Here is a 19,903-nt window from a genome sequence, read left to right on the forward strand (position 1 = left end):
CAGGGAGGCCTGGTGTGCTGCAATTCATGGGGTCACAAAGAGTCGGACACGACTGAGTGACTTATCTGAACTGAACTGAATTATGTAGCAGACACTGTGTTGAGGCTGATACTGTATGAAGATGCTGTAACTGAAGCCCTCGCCTTCCCAAGGCGAATTGCCTGGTGCAGGGTCTGAAAGGTGCAGCATCTTTATCAAATGTGTGCAGACAAGGACGACTGGAGATGAGAGTGTGTATTCCAGAGAAACAGAATCAATAGGGTGTGTGTGTGTGTGTGTGTGTGTGTGGAGAGCGAGAGAGAGATTTTAAGAAATCTGTTCATGTGATTATGGGGTTGGCAAGTGTAAATCTGCAGAGGAGGCAGGCAGATTAGAGACCCAGGAAGAGTTTACATTGCATCTTGAGTCCAAAGGCAGTCTGGAGGCAGAATTCCTTCTTCCTCCAGAGACCTCAGTCTTTTCTCTTAACACCTTCGACTGATTGAACACGATCCACCCACATTATGGAGAGAATTTACTTTACTCAAAGTCTATTGATTTAAAGGTTAATCTCTTTTAAAAAAAAAAAAAAATGCCATCACAGTGACTTTTAGACAAGTGTTTGACCAAATATCTAGATGTTATGGCCTAGCCAAATTGACACATAAAGCTAACCATCACAGGGCTTCCCTGGTGGCTTAGTGGTAAAGAATCCACCTGCCAATTCAGGAGACACAGGTTCAATCCCTGGTCCAGCAGCAACTAAGCCAGGCACCACAACTGCTGAAACCCATGTACCCTAAAGCCTGTGCTCTGCAACAAAAGAAGCCACCACAATGAGAAGTCTGTGCACCGCAACTAGAGAAAAGCCTGCTCGCAGCAAGGAAGAGTCAGCACAGTCAAAAATATATAAATTAAAGTATTTTTTAAATTAACCATCACAGAGTGGGACGTATGTAAGGGCCATAGGTGGTGTGAAAGCCACCTATCTGTGTATGATTCTTGAGCAGTCAACCAGCAGAAGCCTGTAGGTTATGTTAGGGGCATATCTGGCAGTTTGGAGACAACACCACCCTGTCACCTTTACCCCAAGGTCACCAAAGACAACACCTTTACCTCCCCCTGACATCTTCTTGTGGCTGGCAGTTCCTTCCCAGGAAGCCAAGTCCCACCCTCTGATGTTTACACCTCCTCGCCCACCCTGATCGGAAAAGCAGGGAACCCTGGTGTTTTGCTTGCTGACTCTACAGCCAGGAACCCAGGCAGCACAAGTCACATTTTGCTTTTTATAAAGCCCAGGTAAATAGAAAGGAAATTTCATTTTCAATTTTGAAGTCTTTTAAAGCAATTCATATTTTCTGTTTTAGGTCGAAATAAGTAACGACACTGACTCTGAAACGCAGCTGCCGAATTTGACTTAGGAAGCAAAGCACCACTGACAGCACTCTCTGCATCAACACGTCTCACTTACTTCCAGAGGGTGGACCGCACCTCCCGGCTTTTCCACGAGTCACGGAATTCTCCGGGCACAGCCTACGTATTATTAGCCTTGTTCGCTAGATGAGTTGTAGGTGCTTGGGTGGGTATTTTTTTAGTCGTTTCCTTCTTATATGAAGACTTGTAAATTGTACCCCCAAAATCGGCTTTTAATTTTTTAACAATATTTAATGTGAGGCATGCGACATGAGAAAAAACATTCTGTGAAAACCTTCCGCAGTCAATTCGAAGAGAAATGTGGGTTTGTATAGCTGAGGTGTCAGGTCCCCATTGCTGCCTGCGGTGACCCCAGACCTGAAAGAGTTCACATGGTACACGTCACCTGGGGTTTCTCAGCAGCAAGTTAGATGGCATGACAGCTGATAAATGGGTACAGAGAGTGGATCAGGCTTTCAGACTGAGTATGCATCAATTGTTCACCACCACCAGACAAAACAGGGAGTCCTCCTTTGTTCTCAACTTTCCAAAACCCAGAATAATAGTATGGTAATCTAAATGTTCAGATGGTGAATGACGTCTTGTTCTTCCTGTGTTCTGAAAAATTATATATCATGGGTATAAGAAAGAGTGAAATGACTAGTAGTACATCTTTGCCCTTTGGAGGGAATCTGGGTATCTCTGAGGTTCAGATTTTCTACCCTTTATCCCAGACCTGCCATTGGCACCCAGACCTAAATATACAGCTTAGAGGTTCATGGGACAGAAATCACAACCATAAATCTGCAATCAGAAGTGTTGCTCTTAATATATTCCAAAAAAGTATCAAAATGGCATGGAGTTCTCTATATACTTCTAAAGAAGTATAGATACTTCTATTGGTTCTTCATCAACTTTTCTTTCTTCTAACCTATTCCAATAACCAAGAAAGTAATATGGGAAACATAATTTCCCATGGAAGAAAAAGACTGTCTTGAAAACTCATCACATTTTTTTTTCCATTCTTATCTTTCAATTACTATTTCCCACATCAAAATAAGCTTTGCTCACTTTGTGTAACAACCAGAATTGGTCCTCCTAGAGGCCATGAAATTGGGTACATGCGCTATTTAACCCAGAAGTTGTTAACCCGGCCCATGAACCTCTGAGTCGGTCTACAACCTGTCTTAAATGGTGTCTACTTTTTTGTATTTCTATAGAGGCTTTCATTTCCTACTTCTTCTTCCAAGTCCATATATCTTATGAGATCGCCTTAAGACTGAGAATTTATGCAATAAGGTCCGCCCTGGTTCATGACAGTGTGGGCTTTCTGGAGGCCTCCTATACTCACAGCCTCCTCTGGACTGTGTCTCCCATCAGTCAGCTGAATCCCATCACTTTTCATTCCACTGAATGAGCCCAAATTAAAAATGAACAGGAAGTAGCCGGGAGTCGGGAGAAAGACCAGTCCAAGTCACCTCCTTGTACAGTTGAGGGAGGTAAATCCTCGGGGATTTGCTGATGTATCCAGAGTCCTGCTGTGCCCAGAGGGCATGTTTTGTGGCCCAAGGAAGGAGAACCTGGAGGACAAAGACAGGGAGGGGCTTGGGTCCCCAGCCCACCCTTGTGGTCTTGGAGAGTGTTGACATCTCAACCCTAGAGAATTCCTCATCTCTAAGTATAACAACAATCCCTCCCTCCCAAGGGTAAGGTAAGGATTAGTTGGAAATGTACCACAATTAAAAGAGGCAGTTCTCACTGTCATGTCAGAGCAAGTTGGATCCTGTCTGGAGCTCTTGCTACCCATTCAAGTACTGTGCAACCCCCATGCAAACTCCAAACTCTTCCAAGTTTCCTAAAAAATAGCTTGAAAAACTTGCCCATATTTAAGAGATTAGAAATAATATTCATTCAACAGTGCATTTTCTAATTTATAAGTAATTTTTACCTTCAAATCCAAGATGAATACATAGTATTACTAGGGAGTAAGCTAATAGAATATGTTAAAAAATGTAGAAAATCAGGAAGACAGAAGAATAAAATTAACATTTAAATATTTTAAACTGTCATTTCATCATCCCCTCCACACATACACACACACACACAAACAAAACACAGTGAACCCTTCACAAAATATTACCACACTAACTTGCGTTGCCTTCATATAAATTTGAACACGCTTCTACGAAGCACTGCAGAGTCCTAGATCTTGTCTAACTGCAGATTTGAGGAAGAAATCCTTACATTAGTCATCTTTCTATGGATACTCAATGTATGGAACTACTTGATATAGTCTGTGTGTTTTTAGCTTTTAATCTCTCTTCATTGAAGTTATCACTGTTTCAAACCCCAATGCCGTCAATTCATAATGATAATTCTAAAGTTCCAGAAATGTTGCCACTCATCAGAAGCAAGCCAGATAGGTCTCCTGTCTGCTCTCCCTCCCCTGGAGCTCCTCCGTACCTCTCCTAGTCCCACCAGTCTTCAGAAGTTATGCTTACTAAAGACCAATGGATGAAAAGATGTACAGGCCTGTGCAGTAACACTCAGCAGCCACTCCTTGATCTGGGTAATTCCGACACAAAACTGTCAAGCTTGCTGCTTCTTTGTTGTTTAGTCGCTCAGTCATGTCTGACTCTTTGCGATCCCTGGACTCTAGACCTGGACTAGACTCCTCTGTCCATGGAATTTTCCAGGCAAGAATACTGGAGTGGGTTGCCATTTCCTTCTCCAGGGGATCTCCCTAACCCAGGGATGGAGCCTCTGTCTCCTGCATTGGCAGGAGGATTCTTTACCACTGAGCCACCGGGGAAGCCCCTTCCTGCTTTTTAGAAGTGAGCATTTCCAGCTTTTGCAGCTTCCTGTTTTAGGGAATCCACGCTGCACCATGCATCACACGGCAGAACTTTCGACAAAGACACGTTCACTGTTATGTACGTTCCTGCCTCATCTTGACTTCTCTGTGTGCAAGTGTGTCTGGTCAAAGTCAGGGAAAATGAACATGTATTTTTAGCCCAGGTCCATTGGATAGAATTTCCTCGTCCTAGAAGATGATCCAGCTCCAGGTTCAAGCTCTCTTCTCAGAAATGGCCCCAGTAAAGCTGGAGATGGGACACCCAGTGCCCATGAGCCCCTTAGTTCTCACTGTCATGAGCGCTGATTAGAATGGAGATGGGGAAAATTAAAACCACTTTATTTTTCCCTCTTTGAACCATCCTGGCATTGCGTCTTGTGAGCTTTGTCCACCCCTACCCCAGACTGCATCTTCCATCTTGCATCAATGACTTTTCCTTTTATAAGTGTCTTCTGCTGTCGTTGTGCAGTTAAGATGCTTTCTAACTTACTTTCAAGGTAGCAGAAGTGAAGCAGGGGACTTACAGCAGAGGAGGGGCTGAATTAGAAAATTCCCAAGAGACAGAATACATATGGGGTGTGGAACAGCCTCAAACAGATTTCTTTGATTTCCCTTTATCTGCCTGGAGTTGGAGCAGAAAGAGGCAGAAAGGGCTATTCCTCTGCTGCTCACGTTCATCGAATGTGAGTTCGATGTCAGTTTCCTTCGGGTCAGTTTCCAAAGGTCACAGTGCAGATAATGATTCAGTGTTCTTTATTTTCTACTGTTCTTAGAGAATCTGGTTTCTTCTCAGTTGCACTGAAATGTTACCTTAAAGACTTCTGTTTTCTTCTCTGCCTTTGTCCAAGGATAGAGAAGCACCTGGGAAGGCTGGAATAAATTGACGGTATTATTTTTTTTTAAAAAAGGGAGAAATTTCTCTTAGGAAAAGCTCTAAGATAGTACATTCACAACTGTCTTAGCCTGCTACCTGCTGTACAATGTCAGGGTATGTGTCCCTGAAACAAAAACTTGTGTCCATCACTCCAAGCTGAGAGGCTGTTGGCTTACCTGTTTTGAAGATAACTTGACATCTTGCCTAGGAAAACACTGACTTCCTTCTTTTTTCATGTATAAGCCCTACTATTTCCTATAGTGGTATAGTGGCACTAATGGTGCCTACCTGCCAGTGGCGGAGACATAAAAGACACGAGTTTGATCCCTGGGTGGGGAGGATCCCCTGGAGGAGGCCATGGCGATCCACTCCAGTATTCTTGCCTGGAAAATCCCATGGACAGAGGAGCCTGGGAGGTGACAGTCCATGGGGTCACACAGAGTCGGACACGACTGAAGTATCTTAGCACACAGCACACATTTCCTGTAGACCGAGGTAAGGGAGGCAGCCAGTTTTAAGAGGCTGAATCTAGCAGATTATGGCAAGACTACCATCTGTCTCACTTATGGATGGACCATGCATGATTGAGAGGAATTTGTCTTCATCAACACCAGCTGAAATATACATTGCAAAGCTGGAGAGAACCATCGTGACTCTGCTAAACTGAGGAGGAAGTAAAAACCAAAACTGCTCATTTCAATCTTTGCAAATTAGAAAGGAATCCTGCCAAGAATAAACAGATCTTCACTTCACACCTAATTTTAAAATGTATAGTTTCCCCAAATGTGGATTCAGTATGGAGTAAACATTCTGGCTAAGTATTTCTCAAAGAAAATACTCGCTTATCGTTTCAGAGTTACATAGTATGTAAATAGGAGAACTTCTGCAGTTGATTAGAATTCAAATGTTCTGACTCGACCTTTTAGCCCAAGTTAGTAGCTCTTCCAATGGATAACTGAATTAAGTAGGAAATAATATCAGTAATTGATCTTTTAAAACTTAGAATGTCTTTTTCTTATTTCCTTCCTGTTTAAGAGTCATCTGTAACCTTTACTGGACTGAAGGTCTACCTATGTTTTCTGTTCTAATATTCATGATAAATAAATAAGCCTGTAACTTAAGGATATTATGTCCCAAAGTAGAACTGATAAAGGGAATCACTGCTCACATAACTGCATAGTGTGTAATGCTTAAAGGGAGTGAATGTATCTGAAATATTAGACGAATGTGTTTATAAGTAAAGAATTCTTCAAAAAACCATTCTCAAAAAATCCACAATTTGTGGGCAGCATTTCTCTTTTCATCCTGAAAAACCTTAATTTCTTTATTACAAGCTAAGCGGAAAAAGGTGAGTCGTGAACTTCCAGATGTTCAAGCTGGATTTAGAAAAGGCAGAGGAACCAGAGATCAAATTGCCAACATCCGCTGGATCATTGAAAAAGCAAGAGAGTTCCAGAAAAACATCTATTTCTGCTTTATTGACTATGCCAAAGCCTTTGACTGTGTGGATCACAATAAACTGTGGAAAATTCTGAGAGAGATGGGAATACCAGACCACCTGACCTGCCTCTTGAGAAACCTATATGCTGGTCAGGAAGCAACAGTTAGAACTGGACATGGAACAACAGACTGGTTCCAAATAGGAAAAGGAGTACGTCAAGGCTGTATATTGTCACCCTGCTTATTTAACTTCTATGCAGAGTACATCATGAGAAACGCTGGGCTGGAAGAAGCACAAGCTGGAATCAAGATTACCGGGAGAAATAATAACCTCAGATATGTAGATGACACCACCCTTATGGCAGAAAGTGAAGAGGAACTAAAAAAGCCTCTTGATGAAAGTAAAAGAGGAGAGTGAAAAAGTTGGCTTAAAGCTCAACATGCAGAAAACGAAGATCATGGCATCTGGTCCTGTCACTTCATGGCAAATAGATGGGGAAACAGCAGAGACAGTGTCAGATTTTTTTTTTTTGGGGGGGGGGCTCCAAAATCACTGCAGATGGTGACTGCAGCCATGAAATTAAAAGACGCTTACTTCTTGGAAGGCAAGTTATGACCAACCTATATAGCATATTCAAAAGCAGAGACATTACTTTGCCAACAAAGGTCCATCTAGTCAAGGCTATGGTTTTTCCAGTGGTCATGTATGGATGTGAAAGTTGGACTGTGAAGAAGGCTGAATGCCGAAGAATTGATGCTTTTGAAGTGTGGTGTTGGAGAAGACTCTTGAGAGTCCCTTGGACTGCAAGGAGATCCAACCAGTCCATTCTAAAGGAGATCAGTCCTGGGTGTTCATTGGAAGGACTGATGCTAAAGCTGAAACTCCAATACTTTGGTCACCTGATGCGAAGAGTTGACTCATCGGAAAAGACTCTGATGCTGGGAGGGATTGGGGGCAGGAGGAGAAGGGACGACAGAGGATGAGGTGGCTGGATGGCATCACCGACTCAATGGACATGAGTTTGGGTGAACTCCCGAGTTGGTGATGGACAGGGAGGCCTGGCGTGCTGCGATTCATGGGGTCGCAAAGAGTAAGACACAACTGAGCAACGGAACTGAACTGAAGTGGAAGAAAAAACTCCATTACTCGAAGGTAGGTAAATCTTCTTAAATATGGATATTTGTAGAGAAGTTTGGTGCCAAGTGATACATAAATCATCTTTCATGGAGTTGCAAGCATGTAAAGAGCAAGAAATACATGAGATACTGAAATATTCAAAGAATTCCAAATATGTTTTGGCCTGGAACTGAAAACTAAATTAAGTCAAAAGAAGAAGGAGAAATAAGAAGAAAAGAAAGGAAGGGGTAAAGAAGAAAAGAAAGAGAAGAGAGGAGGGAGGAAGAAGGAGGGAAGAATTCAAATCTGAAATTCTACCTAATTTGGATTTGGACATATCAGTCCTTAACTTGCGGTTATTGTTCTTGTTTCTTTGAGTGACTGAAAACTTGGACCATTTTCCATTTAACACACACTTTTCCTTTGCTCTCTAGAATTAAGTTATTTTTAAAACAGTTTGAAGAAACCAATTATCTAGTTATTCTCATAGAATTGCTTTCGCAGTCAACCTTGTCAGTCTATATTTGTTAGGATTAGGGTTACCTAGGGCTTCCCAGTGGAGAAGGAAATGGCAACCCACTCCAGTGTTCTTGCCTGGAGAATCCCAGGGACAGGGGAGCCTGGTGGGCTGCCGTCTCTGGGGTCGCACAGAGTTGGACACGACTGAAGCGACTTAGCAGCAGCAGCAACAAGGCTTCCCAGGTGGCTCTATGGCAAAGAATCTGCGTGCAATGCAGGAAACCTGGGTTTGATCCGTGGGTGAGGAAGATCCCCTGGAGAAGGGAATAGCTACCCACTCCAGTATTCTTGCCTGGAGAATCCCATGGACAGAGGAGCCTGGCGGCCTATGGTCCATGAGGTCACAAAGAGTCGGACACGACTGAGCAACTAAAGAGCAGCAGCAGCAGTGTTACCTAAAAATGACAGAAAAGAAAAACGGCAGTGACTTCAATAAGATCCAGGTCTATATCTCTTCATACTTCAAAATCCTGGAGATAGTCAGCAAAGACCTGGACTGGGGTTCCCTAGAGACAGGGACCCAGGCTCCTTCTCTCTCATTGCTTCGGTATGTCTCCTGACTTTCTCAAGATCATAACATGATTCTATATGGCTGCCAAAGTTCCAGCCATTGTTTTTGTATTCCAGCTAAAAAGGGGACAGAGAGTGGTGCTTCTTTCACTTAAGGATGTGTCTCACATGTTGCACACACTACTTGGTTCATCCCAAGTTCAGCTGCAAGGAAAGCAAGAAATTGTAGTCTTTATCAGTGGTGGCCTTGTGCTCATCTAAAATTTAGGGGTTCAAGTTCTTAGTAACAAAGGGAAATGTATGCTGAAGAATGTTTAGCAGTCTCTGCCACACAGTTCAGACTAGTGGGCATGGTTTTTTGGAAGAATATTTTCATTTACTTTGATTACAATGCGTTATTTAAAAAATACATATATTCTTCAATACTGTGAGGAATTATCAACTCTGTGAAATAAGAATTTCTACCTCATCTTTCTGCCTTTCTTCTTAGAAATAAAATAATAAACCTATGACATAAGATCCTTCTATGTTTCCCATAATTCTGCAGAATATATTTTAACTTTCCTTCTCTGGAAATTAAATTGCAATCTAATGTATTGCTTGGTTCTCATTGTTCTGCTTCAAACATACATTAATTCTTCTATGATCATAACTCTTCAGCTCTTATTGTGGCAGCACCTTTTCTTCTGATTTGATTGGGTGTGCCATTATTTTCTTTTCATTCAATTCACCAAGTATGTAATGGACATTGGTGATTAGGGAGATGGGGAAGGACATTCAAGTGAAAAATATATGACCCTTCCTTTTCTGTTATTTTCTCTCAGTAAAAGTTGGGCTTGTGTTTCCTTTCAACCTCTAAGAACATAATATTGGCTAGAGACGAATGGGTACAGTCATCCTTCTGTATCCATGAGAAACTCATTCCAGGAGCCCCCACAGAAACCAAAATCCTCCAAGCTCAAGACCCTTAAATAAGGTGACACAAACAATAAAAACAGTCAGCCCCCTCCCTGCACCGACACTCCAGACGGGCAGATGTGGAGACCCGTGGAGACAAAGGGTGTATTTTAAACTACCTGGTAGTCTGTTTCTCTAAGGATACATACAGTTAAGGAAAATCATAAACTGTTTTTATAATTAGATTTTATCATGTGTTCCTCCAAGACTCTCTGAGTCAGTGTGTGTGTGTGTGTGTGTGTGTGTGTGTGTGTGTATGAATGACAGAGAAACAGAGAGAAACTTTCCAGGCACCACTCATTAAACAATATTCCTCAAAATGATTTCTGTTGCTGCAAAGTGTTAGTTATAGGCCCTCATACCTTGTACCTGCAAGTCTGGCTGCTGACACTGATCACCAAGATAAGATTGGTTCACTTTTCCATGCTGAACACATGCATATACACACCAACTTCACTGAGCACATCCTTTTTTAAATAATGTACCATGTGGCCCATGTTCCTGAAGGATAAACAATATAAAATTGTTTTAGGGATTGAGAGCTAAAAGAAGAAAGATGCCTGAGACAATATATTCTTTTCTCTGCGAGATCAGGCTGTTGCCTTGAAAGGACCTCAGCCATTGGTTTGCTCAGTTCAGGGATGAGGAGACAGATGGAGGCTGGTATCTGCAGAGGCTTGCCCCTCCTCCTACCCAGTCTGCTAGACAAGCTGTCGGTCCAGCCTCCACTGGGTGGTCATTGGCTATCACGTGCCTGGACTGAACCACCCCTTGGCTGTTGACGGAAATCTTATGATTTTTTTCATCTGGGCTCCGGCTGATGGCTCCTCCCACTCCACCTTTCCTCTGCCTGTATCTGAGCATCAGCAAGTCCCAACCAGTGGCCTTGCCTCCTGTCACTTTGTCTTCACAGGACCAAAAAGCATCTCAGACCTCAGATAGCTGCTCTTCACTTCCCAAAAGACAGAACTGCTCTGTCCTGCCCCCCTTCTTTCTTTATTCTAAAGAAATATGATTCTATCTGCCCCAGTCGAGCCTTCTCCTGCTCTTTTTGTCAACCAACAGAGAGTTTCCTTTCAACTACAGTGCCAGATAGCAGGCTCTTCTCAAGACTTTCATTCCTGAGGAAGTGGTTTTGTAAATAATTGTTTCAGGTCACTTTTTAACTGCCTCATGTTTTCCTTTCTTTAAAACCTCTTTTTTTAAAAATAAAAAAAAAAAAGGAGGGGGGGGGTGGGTGGAATTGTTCTTCTGGTCTCTTAACTCTCTTTTAAACCTAAACTAGCAGTCATTGAATGTACTCTGAACAGAATAGCTTTCTTGGGTCTCCTATGTAAAATGAAACTAAGAGTCTTGTCTTTGAAGTCAGTACAGCACAGCACTCAGATCATGATGGTACACATAGAATATTCTACATGTGAATGGTAATCAGCTTCTGCTTCCCTCGTCATAACTTGCCTTGTGTTGAGCAGACTTTTCTTTGCATTGTCCAGGGTATTTATTATTCTAATCTGTCACATTTAACCCACGTATTCAACCAATACCTAGAAATATTTATTTAGGTCCTTCTATGGCTTTTCATTTTTGTCATCACTCTAAGTAAGAAAATTTCTTTCCTGTGCTAAATATTTTAAAGCAAAATATAATATATAGAGCACCAGGTTAAATAACTTTAGACATTGGAATCTGGGGCAAGTCATATGCCATGCTTGTTTTTATAGGGCAAGCAAAACTCATTAATTCTACTTTATTTATTATTTTTAAACCACTTGTTTAATGTGGTGAATTAAGGGGAAAAAAAGATTGATCTTTGGGGTTTTTTTAACATCACAAAGAAGAGCCATTGATTACTCAAATATCCAAAGTTCACCCAGAAATTGAAATCACTTTGCCCTCTGGAAAGTTCTTTTTGTGCTGTCAGGCTTACAAGAATTTGGCTCTGAAGTCTCTGAGCCTGAGTCACATGGGTCCCATCAATCTTTGTCAAGAAGGAAGTTTCAGGGGAGGGTCGAGAAGGGGGTCTTCCGATCCTGTTTTATTCTTTCCTCTTTCGCTTCAGGGCCCATGGCTGTTGACTCTCCTTTAATAAAATAAATTCTGCCTGATCTTCACATTTCCATATTTATAAATATGGGGCCACAAGATAATTAAAACCTCTTAGGAAAGTGGAGAGCCTTCATTAAAGTTCCCCTGCAAATCTAAGACACCATATGATGGATGCTTAGGGTAGCACAGGATATTCTTAGCATCCATGACAACTGTAATAAGGTTACATTCTTGTGTTCTCATAAAGACATAGATACTCCAATTTCCTCCTGTATAACTCAAAGGGAATTTGGGCATTAGCACTTCAAAATACTTCTAAGTCCTTAGGGGAATATTTGAAGTGAAAAGTACTAATTTTCTAAAGCAAAAATACATTTTATTCTCTTTCAGAATAAAAAAGTTATTGCTCATCTCCTGATAGAAATGTATAGGTGAGAACTGCTGCTGAGACCACCCCAGTCTGAAAACACTAAGGAATTTTTGCCATTATAGGTAGAAAGGCAAGAAAACATTGTCTTCTCAGTTGTGCTTTCCTTTCAGATTTTTCTGAGACTCCTTTATATGAGACAAGAACTCTGCTACCTGGCAACCTCTGCCCGCAGCAGAACTGAGAACCAAGGAACAAGCAGAAACAGTCTTTGACTACCCCAATAAACGTTACAAAACCCACGCTCTGAAACTCCTGAGTTTTTCCCATAGAAAAGCTCTTCAACCCTCTTTTTAAATACTATTGACTCAATTTACTCACAATTCTAATTATTTTAATGACATTTTCATGTCATGACATTTCATGTATTTTTCAAGTAAAAATAGAAAATTAAACATAGGTATTGTATACAATTGGAGAAGGCAATGGCACCCCACTCTAGTATTCTTGCCTGGAAAATCCCATGGACGGAGGAGCCTGGTGGGCTGCAGTCCATGGGGTCGCAAAGAGTCGGACACAACTGAGTGACTTCCCTCTCACTTTTCACTTTCATGCATTGGAGAAGGAAATGGCAAACCACTCCAGTGTTCTTGCCTGGAGAATCCCAGGGACGGGGGAGCCTGGTGGGCTGCCGTCCATGGGGTCGCACAGAGTCAGACACGACTGAAGCGACTTAGCAGCAGCAACAGTAGCAGCAGCACTGTATACAATATGCAGAAATACAATAATTTTACATATTCTCCCAAACTAAAAGAACAGAGATAGAGAACTAATTTTAAAAATTCTACAGCACAGTTGTCTGGAGACATTTAAGGTAAGAGTGAATACACTTAGTAGAGTTTGTGGGTAACATTGTATTGCTTCAAGGAATAACATTTTGTTCGTACAGTGATAAATCCAGATTATCAATAAAAACATTTATTGTCATTTAGGAACCCCTTAGTCAAGATACTGTCCTTTCATTTGTCCTAAAATCATAGTAGTGATTTTTATTTACTTACTTTGTCATCTACTGGAAAAATTTTCAAATAACCACACAGATTTTCAATGTCTATAATTTGAATGGAAACACTTTAAAATGTGGCCCTGCCAACTTTATACATTGGCCCTGTGGTGAACAAGTTCTTCTTAAATAATTGGGTACATAAATTTTATTTCAAAAAACTCACCATCCAAACTGGTTAAAATAAAAACACTTGGGTATTCAGAAGGTTAAAGTCTCAGTAACATCAAAGATATCCCCTGAATATTCTGAATGGGAGCCATGTTCTAATAAGATCCTCTCTCTGGGGAAAAAATGAAGAGATTTTCAAGACTGTGGTTCTTGGTATTAGTTCTCTGGCATTCTCCCCTTCAATAAATTTTCCTCCATCTTGTGGCTCCCAAATTATCTCTTCTACTAGGATGCTCTGATATTTTCAGTTGCAAGGATAGCAAAGTCTTAGAGATGTTTCGCAGACGAGGGAAGCTTTTGCAGAAAGCATGAGTGTAGCAAGCTTTTTCCATGGAAGGGGTTACCCTCCTTCTCTGTTCACCAAAACAACTTCTTCCTGGTGCATCCGTGGCCTGTCAGAGCTCTTCTTTCTAATAACAGCAGCATATAGCAAACTGGGATGTGTTGTTACTTCTTCATTCATGGAAAGTCTGATATGCACTTTGGTGTATAAAACTGACAATATCTAGAAGATGAGTATCTTGAAGTGCTCTTGAAGTTTCTCTGCAGGTAGGGACCACCCTAGCATTTGGTACACCAGCTCCTCTAGAGAGAAAGGATTAGATGACCTACTTGAAGCCATACCAGCATCCCCTGGTGTCTAGCTACAGCTGCTGCTTCTTTTCAAAACACACCTCTTAGCACCTGCTGCGTGTGATGGTCTGGGTGGGCACTAGAGAGATGAAGGATGATCATAACAGGGTTTGCTCACAGGGAGCTCAGAGTCAGGAGTATGAAGAAGAGTACTAACCTCACAGCTCTGCACAAGCCAGACCCTTGCAAGGTTGGGGGGCTGGGGCTTTGCTTCCTCCAGATTCCAGGTCCCAGCTCACAACCTCACTGTTTCTCCCTATGACTCAGCAAAGGCTCAGCATCTACTTTGCACAAGAAGCTGGGGTAGTAACAAAAACATCTTTGCCTTGAGAAGTTTACAGAAGAAATCCCAATAGCTTTCAGATAGCTGGTAACTTGCTTTCCTGGGGTCCAGCCTCTAAAAAGGATACCTGTCCACACTATAATACGGAGGTTTCACTAGCCCAGAGGCTGCCCCATCAATCTGGGCCAACCTTTGCCATCTTTTCTCTCGTGACTCTGCATGAAAAGAGCAAAATGGACCAAATGAGCCCCCTACCACTCACGACCTGAATCACAAATGCCAGGACTGCAGACACCCACCGCAGACAAACCAAAGCCAGTCTGAAGGGCCTCTGAATTCACATCAAAGCTCCTCACAATCAAAAGCAATCACAGTCGCTACTCACTGAAGTGATTTTCGTGCTTCATCTCTGATGATCCAAGGGTGGTAGCGTAGGGGTTCTAGTTTGATAGGTCACTGTTTAAATAAAATGCAGAGCAGGCAAGTAAGGGGACTCAGTAAAGGAGAAAATGCAAGGCTGAACGCATAGCTGCAGAGATGACACGACGTGCAATTGTTTCTTTAGTATTATTTCTAACCAACTCGATATTATTATTTACTGAAAGCAGCAGAGCAGTATTGAAATGGTGAGAATACCTCTAAGTCTCTTTATCGCTGTGACTAACAGAATTCTAGTTTGTCCTCACATTGGTAACATCAACTCTGCCATCTAATGGAAAATATGGGAAGTACTTAAAGCATTTCACTCTATTTCAAAGGCAAGAATCTGCTGTTAAGACAGAAGGACATGGCCTATCTATTTCTACATGTTTTTAACCTTTCAGATTTTTTAAAAACATCATTAAAAAAAAAACTTTCAGTCTTAAACGATTCTTAGATTACTTGCCAACCAATGTGTATCTCAGTCTCAACACTTCAAGTTCATGTACAAATCTTGGATAATATTTTGTACCAGTATGAATTTCTACTGCCCCCTAACACTGTGTAGTGACTTCATTATATATTAACTTCTTTTCTACAGATCTCTGAGCTACCAGGTAAATCAATGGAAAAAGTCAAATTCTGTTAGGAATCATCCCATATGATGTTGGTAGCCTGTGAAAAATGAATGTCTTTTTTCTTATACGAACTAGTAACAAGACTTGTTTTCACAATTCCTTTTTACATTTTTGTGCATATAATACCTGTATATTATACTCATATTCTAAAGTGACCAGAAAGTGTTATTTAATAGAAACTGCATACATTTTTTTATGTCTCTATGGACCCTTTGACTCTGGAGACTCTTACAATAAATTAGCAGTATAATAGGCTATTGTTTTCAATTATGAATAAAAATGTACATTGAAGTAAAAGAGGACTACTGTTTTTAAAAAGATTTTTCCCCATTCCAATCTGTATTCATTATAATAAAAGTAGGAAAGGCATGTATCTTGTATGTTCCTTCATTCTTCAGATTTCAAGGAGTTAGCCCTCTCTTTGATACGCAAATGAAAGTTACATCTCAGGCTACCTGACTATAGAAACGCAGTCCCTCCCCCACGTATTTCTGAGCATGGCTGAAACTCCAGTACTTTGGCTACCTGATGCAAAGAGCTGACTCATTGGAAAAGACCCTGATGCTGGGAAAGATTGAGGGCAGGAGGAAAAGGGGACGACAGAGGATGAGATGGTTGGATGGCATCATCAACTCAATGGACATGGGTTTGGATGGACTCCGGGAGTTGGTGATGGACAGGGAGGCCTGGCGTGCTGCGGTTCTTGGGGTCTCAAAGAGTTGGACATGACTGAGCGACTGAACTGAACTGAACCGAACTGGGAGGGTTCACATGTTCTACCCATCCACACAGGTGCTACCTGGGGGGCTCCTTGCAGACAGCTGCTCTGGGCCACTCTGCCAGTGACCCTAACTTTCTGGTAACTTCTCTTGTCCTCACAGTCCTCTCCAGGCAACTTCTCTCCAAAGCAGGAACTCAGGCTCTCTTTCATTTCCTAAACTGAAACAAGCCCTTGTAATGAATAAATTTTACTAAGGTTTGATGATAAATCAGAGAATTACATTCCAGAAATTGTAGGGAAAAGAGGAATGAGTTTTTTCTTTCCTTTTTCTGAGAACGAAGACAAAGAGAACAGTGAACAGGACTGAACATTCCTAGTTTGTTTTTACTTTAACTGCTCCTAATTCGGCATGTCTATAACAAAGTTTGCTTTTCTGCCCCCTAACTCTGCACGAGCTTCATTTCTCACCTGATATCCTTTGCTTACGCTTACAACACCCTCTTCCCCTTGTAGTTCCTCTTTTTACATAACAGAATGAAGGCTGCAGAGCCCCGGAACTGCCAGGATCAATTATTGGGTTACAGACGCCAGTCTGTGACTGTTTTTGAGCAAGATCCTAACATCTTTGTTCCTCACCACCAACTCCTGACTGTGAGCCCTCATCTTATATAATAAGCCCCTTGACGCCTCATGGAGCAGGGGCACAGTTCTTCAGGCATGAATCTACTGTGTTCCCCTCTCCACTGGCTGAGAATTAAAGCCACCTCTGTATTACCTCCACACTCTCTTTCCATATTTTTTTATTCGGCTTCAGTGGGCAGAGAAAGCCAAGATTTTGGTCAGCAACAAAAGGGAAAGCTTAACGGTACATCTCAGGGATCTCCCTGGTGGCCCCAGCGGTAAAGAATCTGCCCTGTGATGCAGGGCACATGGGTTCAGTCCCTGGTTGGGGAACTGTGATCCCATCCCATGCGCCGTGGAGCAACTAAGCTGGCACACCACAACGAAAACCTGACACAACCAAGTAAATAAATAATTTTTTTAAGTGCATCTCAAGGTACCAGAGGCCCTGGGGTTGTTCTAAGTTCAACTTCCCTGGAGAAGGGTGGCCTCAGTGCGCCCCTTCTTCTTAAACTCCCACCTGCTCCCTCCTTCCTCCCCGGAGACCTGCCCACTGTTGATTTCTGTGCTGTTTCTGGGTCAGGTTACCAAAAATACTTTCACCCCATCTCAATCAGGGAGTAAAATCTCTTTAACATCGGAGTAATCTTCAAAGAGATTATTTAAGACAATACTGTTATTTACATTGTATAAGAGAGTATTAAGCATCTGGCCTGAAGCCTGTGCCCTGGGATTCTGTCAAGAACAGTGAGTGAATTTGTCTTGAACCGACTGGCTAGCAACTCATGATTTGAGTTCACCTGCAGGAAAAAAGAGACAGAAGCAATGAGATGCATAAGAACTCTACTTTTGCAATATTTCTGTAATTCTAAAAGTAAGTTTCTTTAAAAGGTAGGGAAAGGGCTTGTTTCAGTGGTATGATCCAGATTCTACCCTTAGAGATGAAAATACAACAACCTAAAAAAATAATGTTTTTCCCATTTTCCATTTGTCAAAAAAAAAAAAAAGGAAAAAAGGAATGTAGTCAAGTCTCAGAGCACCTGGAGGCTTACAAGCAAAATGAAGAAAAATTGAAATTGTTAATCTTATTGCCTTTTCCCTTAAATAGGCATTTAAATTCTTATGCCTCCTAGCTGGACACACAGAAATCATGTAAGATATTCTTATAACCTAGTCATGGCTATGAACTTTTTTCAAGATCTCTTTGATGTGGCCCATTCTTTTTAAACCTTTATTAAACTTGTTACAATACTGCTTCTATTTTATGTTTTGATGTTCTGCTCAAACGGCCTGTGGGATCTTAGCTCTCCGACCAGGGGTCAAACCTGCATCCCCTGCATTCGAAGGTGAAGTCTTAACCAGTGGACCGCCAGGGACATCCCACAGCTGTGAATTTAAGCAGCAGATGAGCATGTATCCCTTCCCTACTCTAAGCATATGCTGAATTTTATTTTTTCTCCGTTTTTTTTTTTCACATGTGTGAAAATAGCTCAAATATCATCTCTTAGTCCAGCTCTCCAGTCCCGCTGCCTCTGCCCTTGGTTCCGGCCCTCGTTGTCTTTTAATTTGACAGCCTCCACAAGGAGCTTAGAACTTCCATGTTTCCCTAAAAACTCTGCTTTCAATATAGTTCTAAGTAATAAACCTGAGCATTGTTTTATCACTCTATTTAAAATCTTGAAATATGAAAACTGAGATCCAAACTCCTCGGCTCGGTATGTGAGATGTTCCATTACCTGACCCACCTCTTACTATTTCCTTTTGCACACCTGCTATGTCTCTTTGATGCTTTTGCCCACACGTTTCCCCTGACTTCTCTTACTTCTATTATTTGGGAGCCCTTTACTGTAAGTAGAATGCTCATATATTGCCTTGAAGGCTAGATGTATTTTACTCAAACTTTAAGACCCAAATCAAATGTTATCTCCCTAAAAACCTACTCAATTTAAAACCTACTCAATTTACAGTTGTGGAGTACTTACTATGTTGAAAATTCCAAATCTACTTGGCAGACTCAGGCTTTCTATACTCTAAGGACTTTGATCCTCCTTCCGCAATCACATGTTGAACCCTAACTACACCTACTACACTGTGAGCTTTCTCAGTGCTTTATACATACGAATCGTGTTAGCCTTTCTGGCCATCATATGACCCTGTTTATTCTCATTAATTCTTCCATCACCTGGAGTTATAAGGTTAAAGTCCCCCCTCAACATATGCTACTACAGCTAAGTGAAAATGCCCCAAACTGCCTGTAGTTTAAACCCTCCAATAGGTTTATTAGACTCAATTTCAGGTTCTTACATTGACTCTTATTAAACTTAATTTTGTTAGATTCAGCCAGTCATTTGAATATGACTATATACTTTTGGAACTGGACATGGAACAACAGACTGGTTCCAAATAGAAAAAGGAGTGCGTCAAGGCTGTATATTGTCACCCTGCTTATTTAACCTCTATGCAGAGTACATCATGAGAAATACTGGGCTGGAAGAAGCACAAGCGGGAATCAAGATTGCTGGGAGAAATATCAATAACCTCAGATATGCAGATGACACCACCCTATGGCAGAAAGTGAAGAGGAACTAAAAAGCCTCTTGATGAAAGTCAAAGAGGAGAGTGAAAAAGTTGGCTTAAAGCTCAACATTCAGAAAATGAAGATCATGGCATCTGGTCCCATCACTTCATGGGAAATAGATGGGAAAACAGTGTCAGACTTTATTTTGGGGGGCTCCAAAATCACGGCAGATGGTGATTGCAGCCATGAAATTAAAAGATGCTTACTTCTTGGAAGGCAAGTTATGACCAACCTGGATAGCATATAGAAAAGCAGAGATATCATTTTGCTAACAAAGTTCCGTCTAGTCAAGGCTACAGTTTTTCCAGTGGTCGTATATGGATGTGAGAGTTGGACTGTGAAGAAAGCTGAGCATCGAAGAATTGTTGCTTTTGAACTGTGGTGTTGGAGAAGACTCTTGAGAGTCCCTTGGACTGCAAGGAGATCCAACCAGTCCATTCTAAAGGAGATCAGTCCTGGGTGTTCTTTGGAAGGAAAGATGCTAAAGCTGAAACTCCAGTACTTTAGTCACCTCATGGGAAGAGTTGACTCATTGGAAAAGACTCTGATTCTGGGAGGGATTAGGGGCAGGAGGAAGAGGGGACGACAGAGAATAAGATGGCTGGATGGCATCACCGACTCGATGGATGTGAGTTTGAGTGAATTCCGGGAGATGGTGATGGACAGGGAGGCCTGGCGTGCTGCAATTCATGGGGTCAC

General features: G+C 41.7%; 1 protein-coding gene across 1 annotated transcript in view; it reads left to right on the forward strand.

Annotated features, from left to right (window-relative positions):
* The window catches only part of NKAIN3 (sodium/potassium transporting ATPase interacting 3), a 534,628-nt gene extending 518,975 nt beyond the window's left edge, over positions 1-15,653 (forward strand). Inside the window, exon 7 of the mRNA XM_042254246.2 lies at positions 1,347-15,653. Coding sequence (XP_042110180.1) covers positions 1,347-1,356 — 10 coding nt within the window. The 3' untranslated portion in view covers positions 1,357-15,653. The remainder of the gene's footprint in view (positions 1-1,346) is intronic.
* Positions 15,654-19,903: the final 4,250 nt, after the last annotated feature.

Source organism: Ovis aries, chromosome 9 (assembly GCF_016772045.2).
Source record: "Ovis aries strain OAR_USU_Benz2616 breed Rambouillet chromosome 9, ARS-UI_Ramb_v3.0, whole genome shotgun sequence".
Lineage (NCBI taxonomy): Eukaryota > Metazoa > Chordata > Mammalia > Artiodactyla > Bovidae > Ovis > Ovis aries.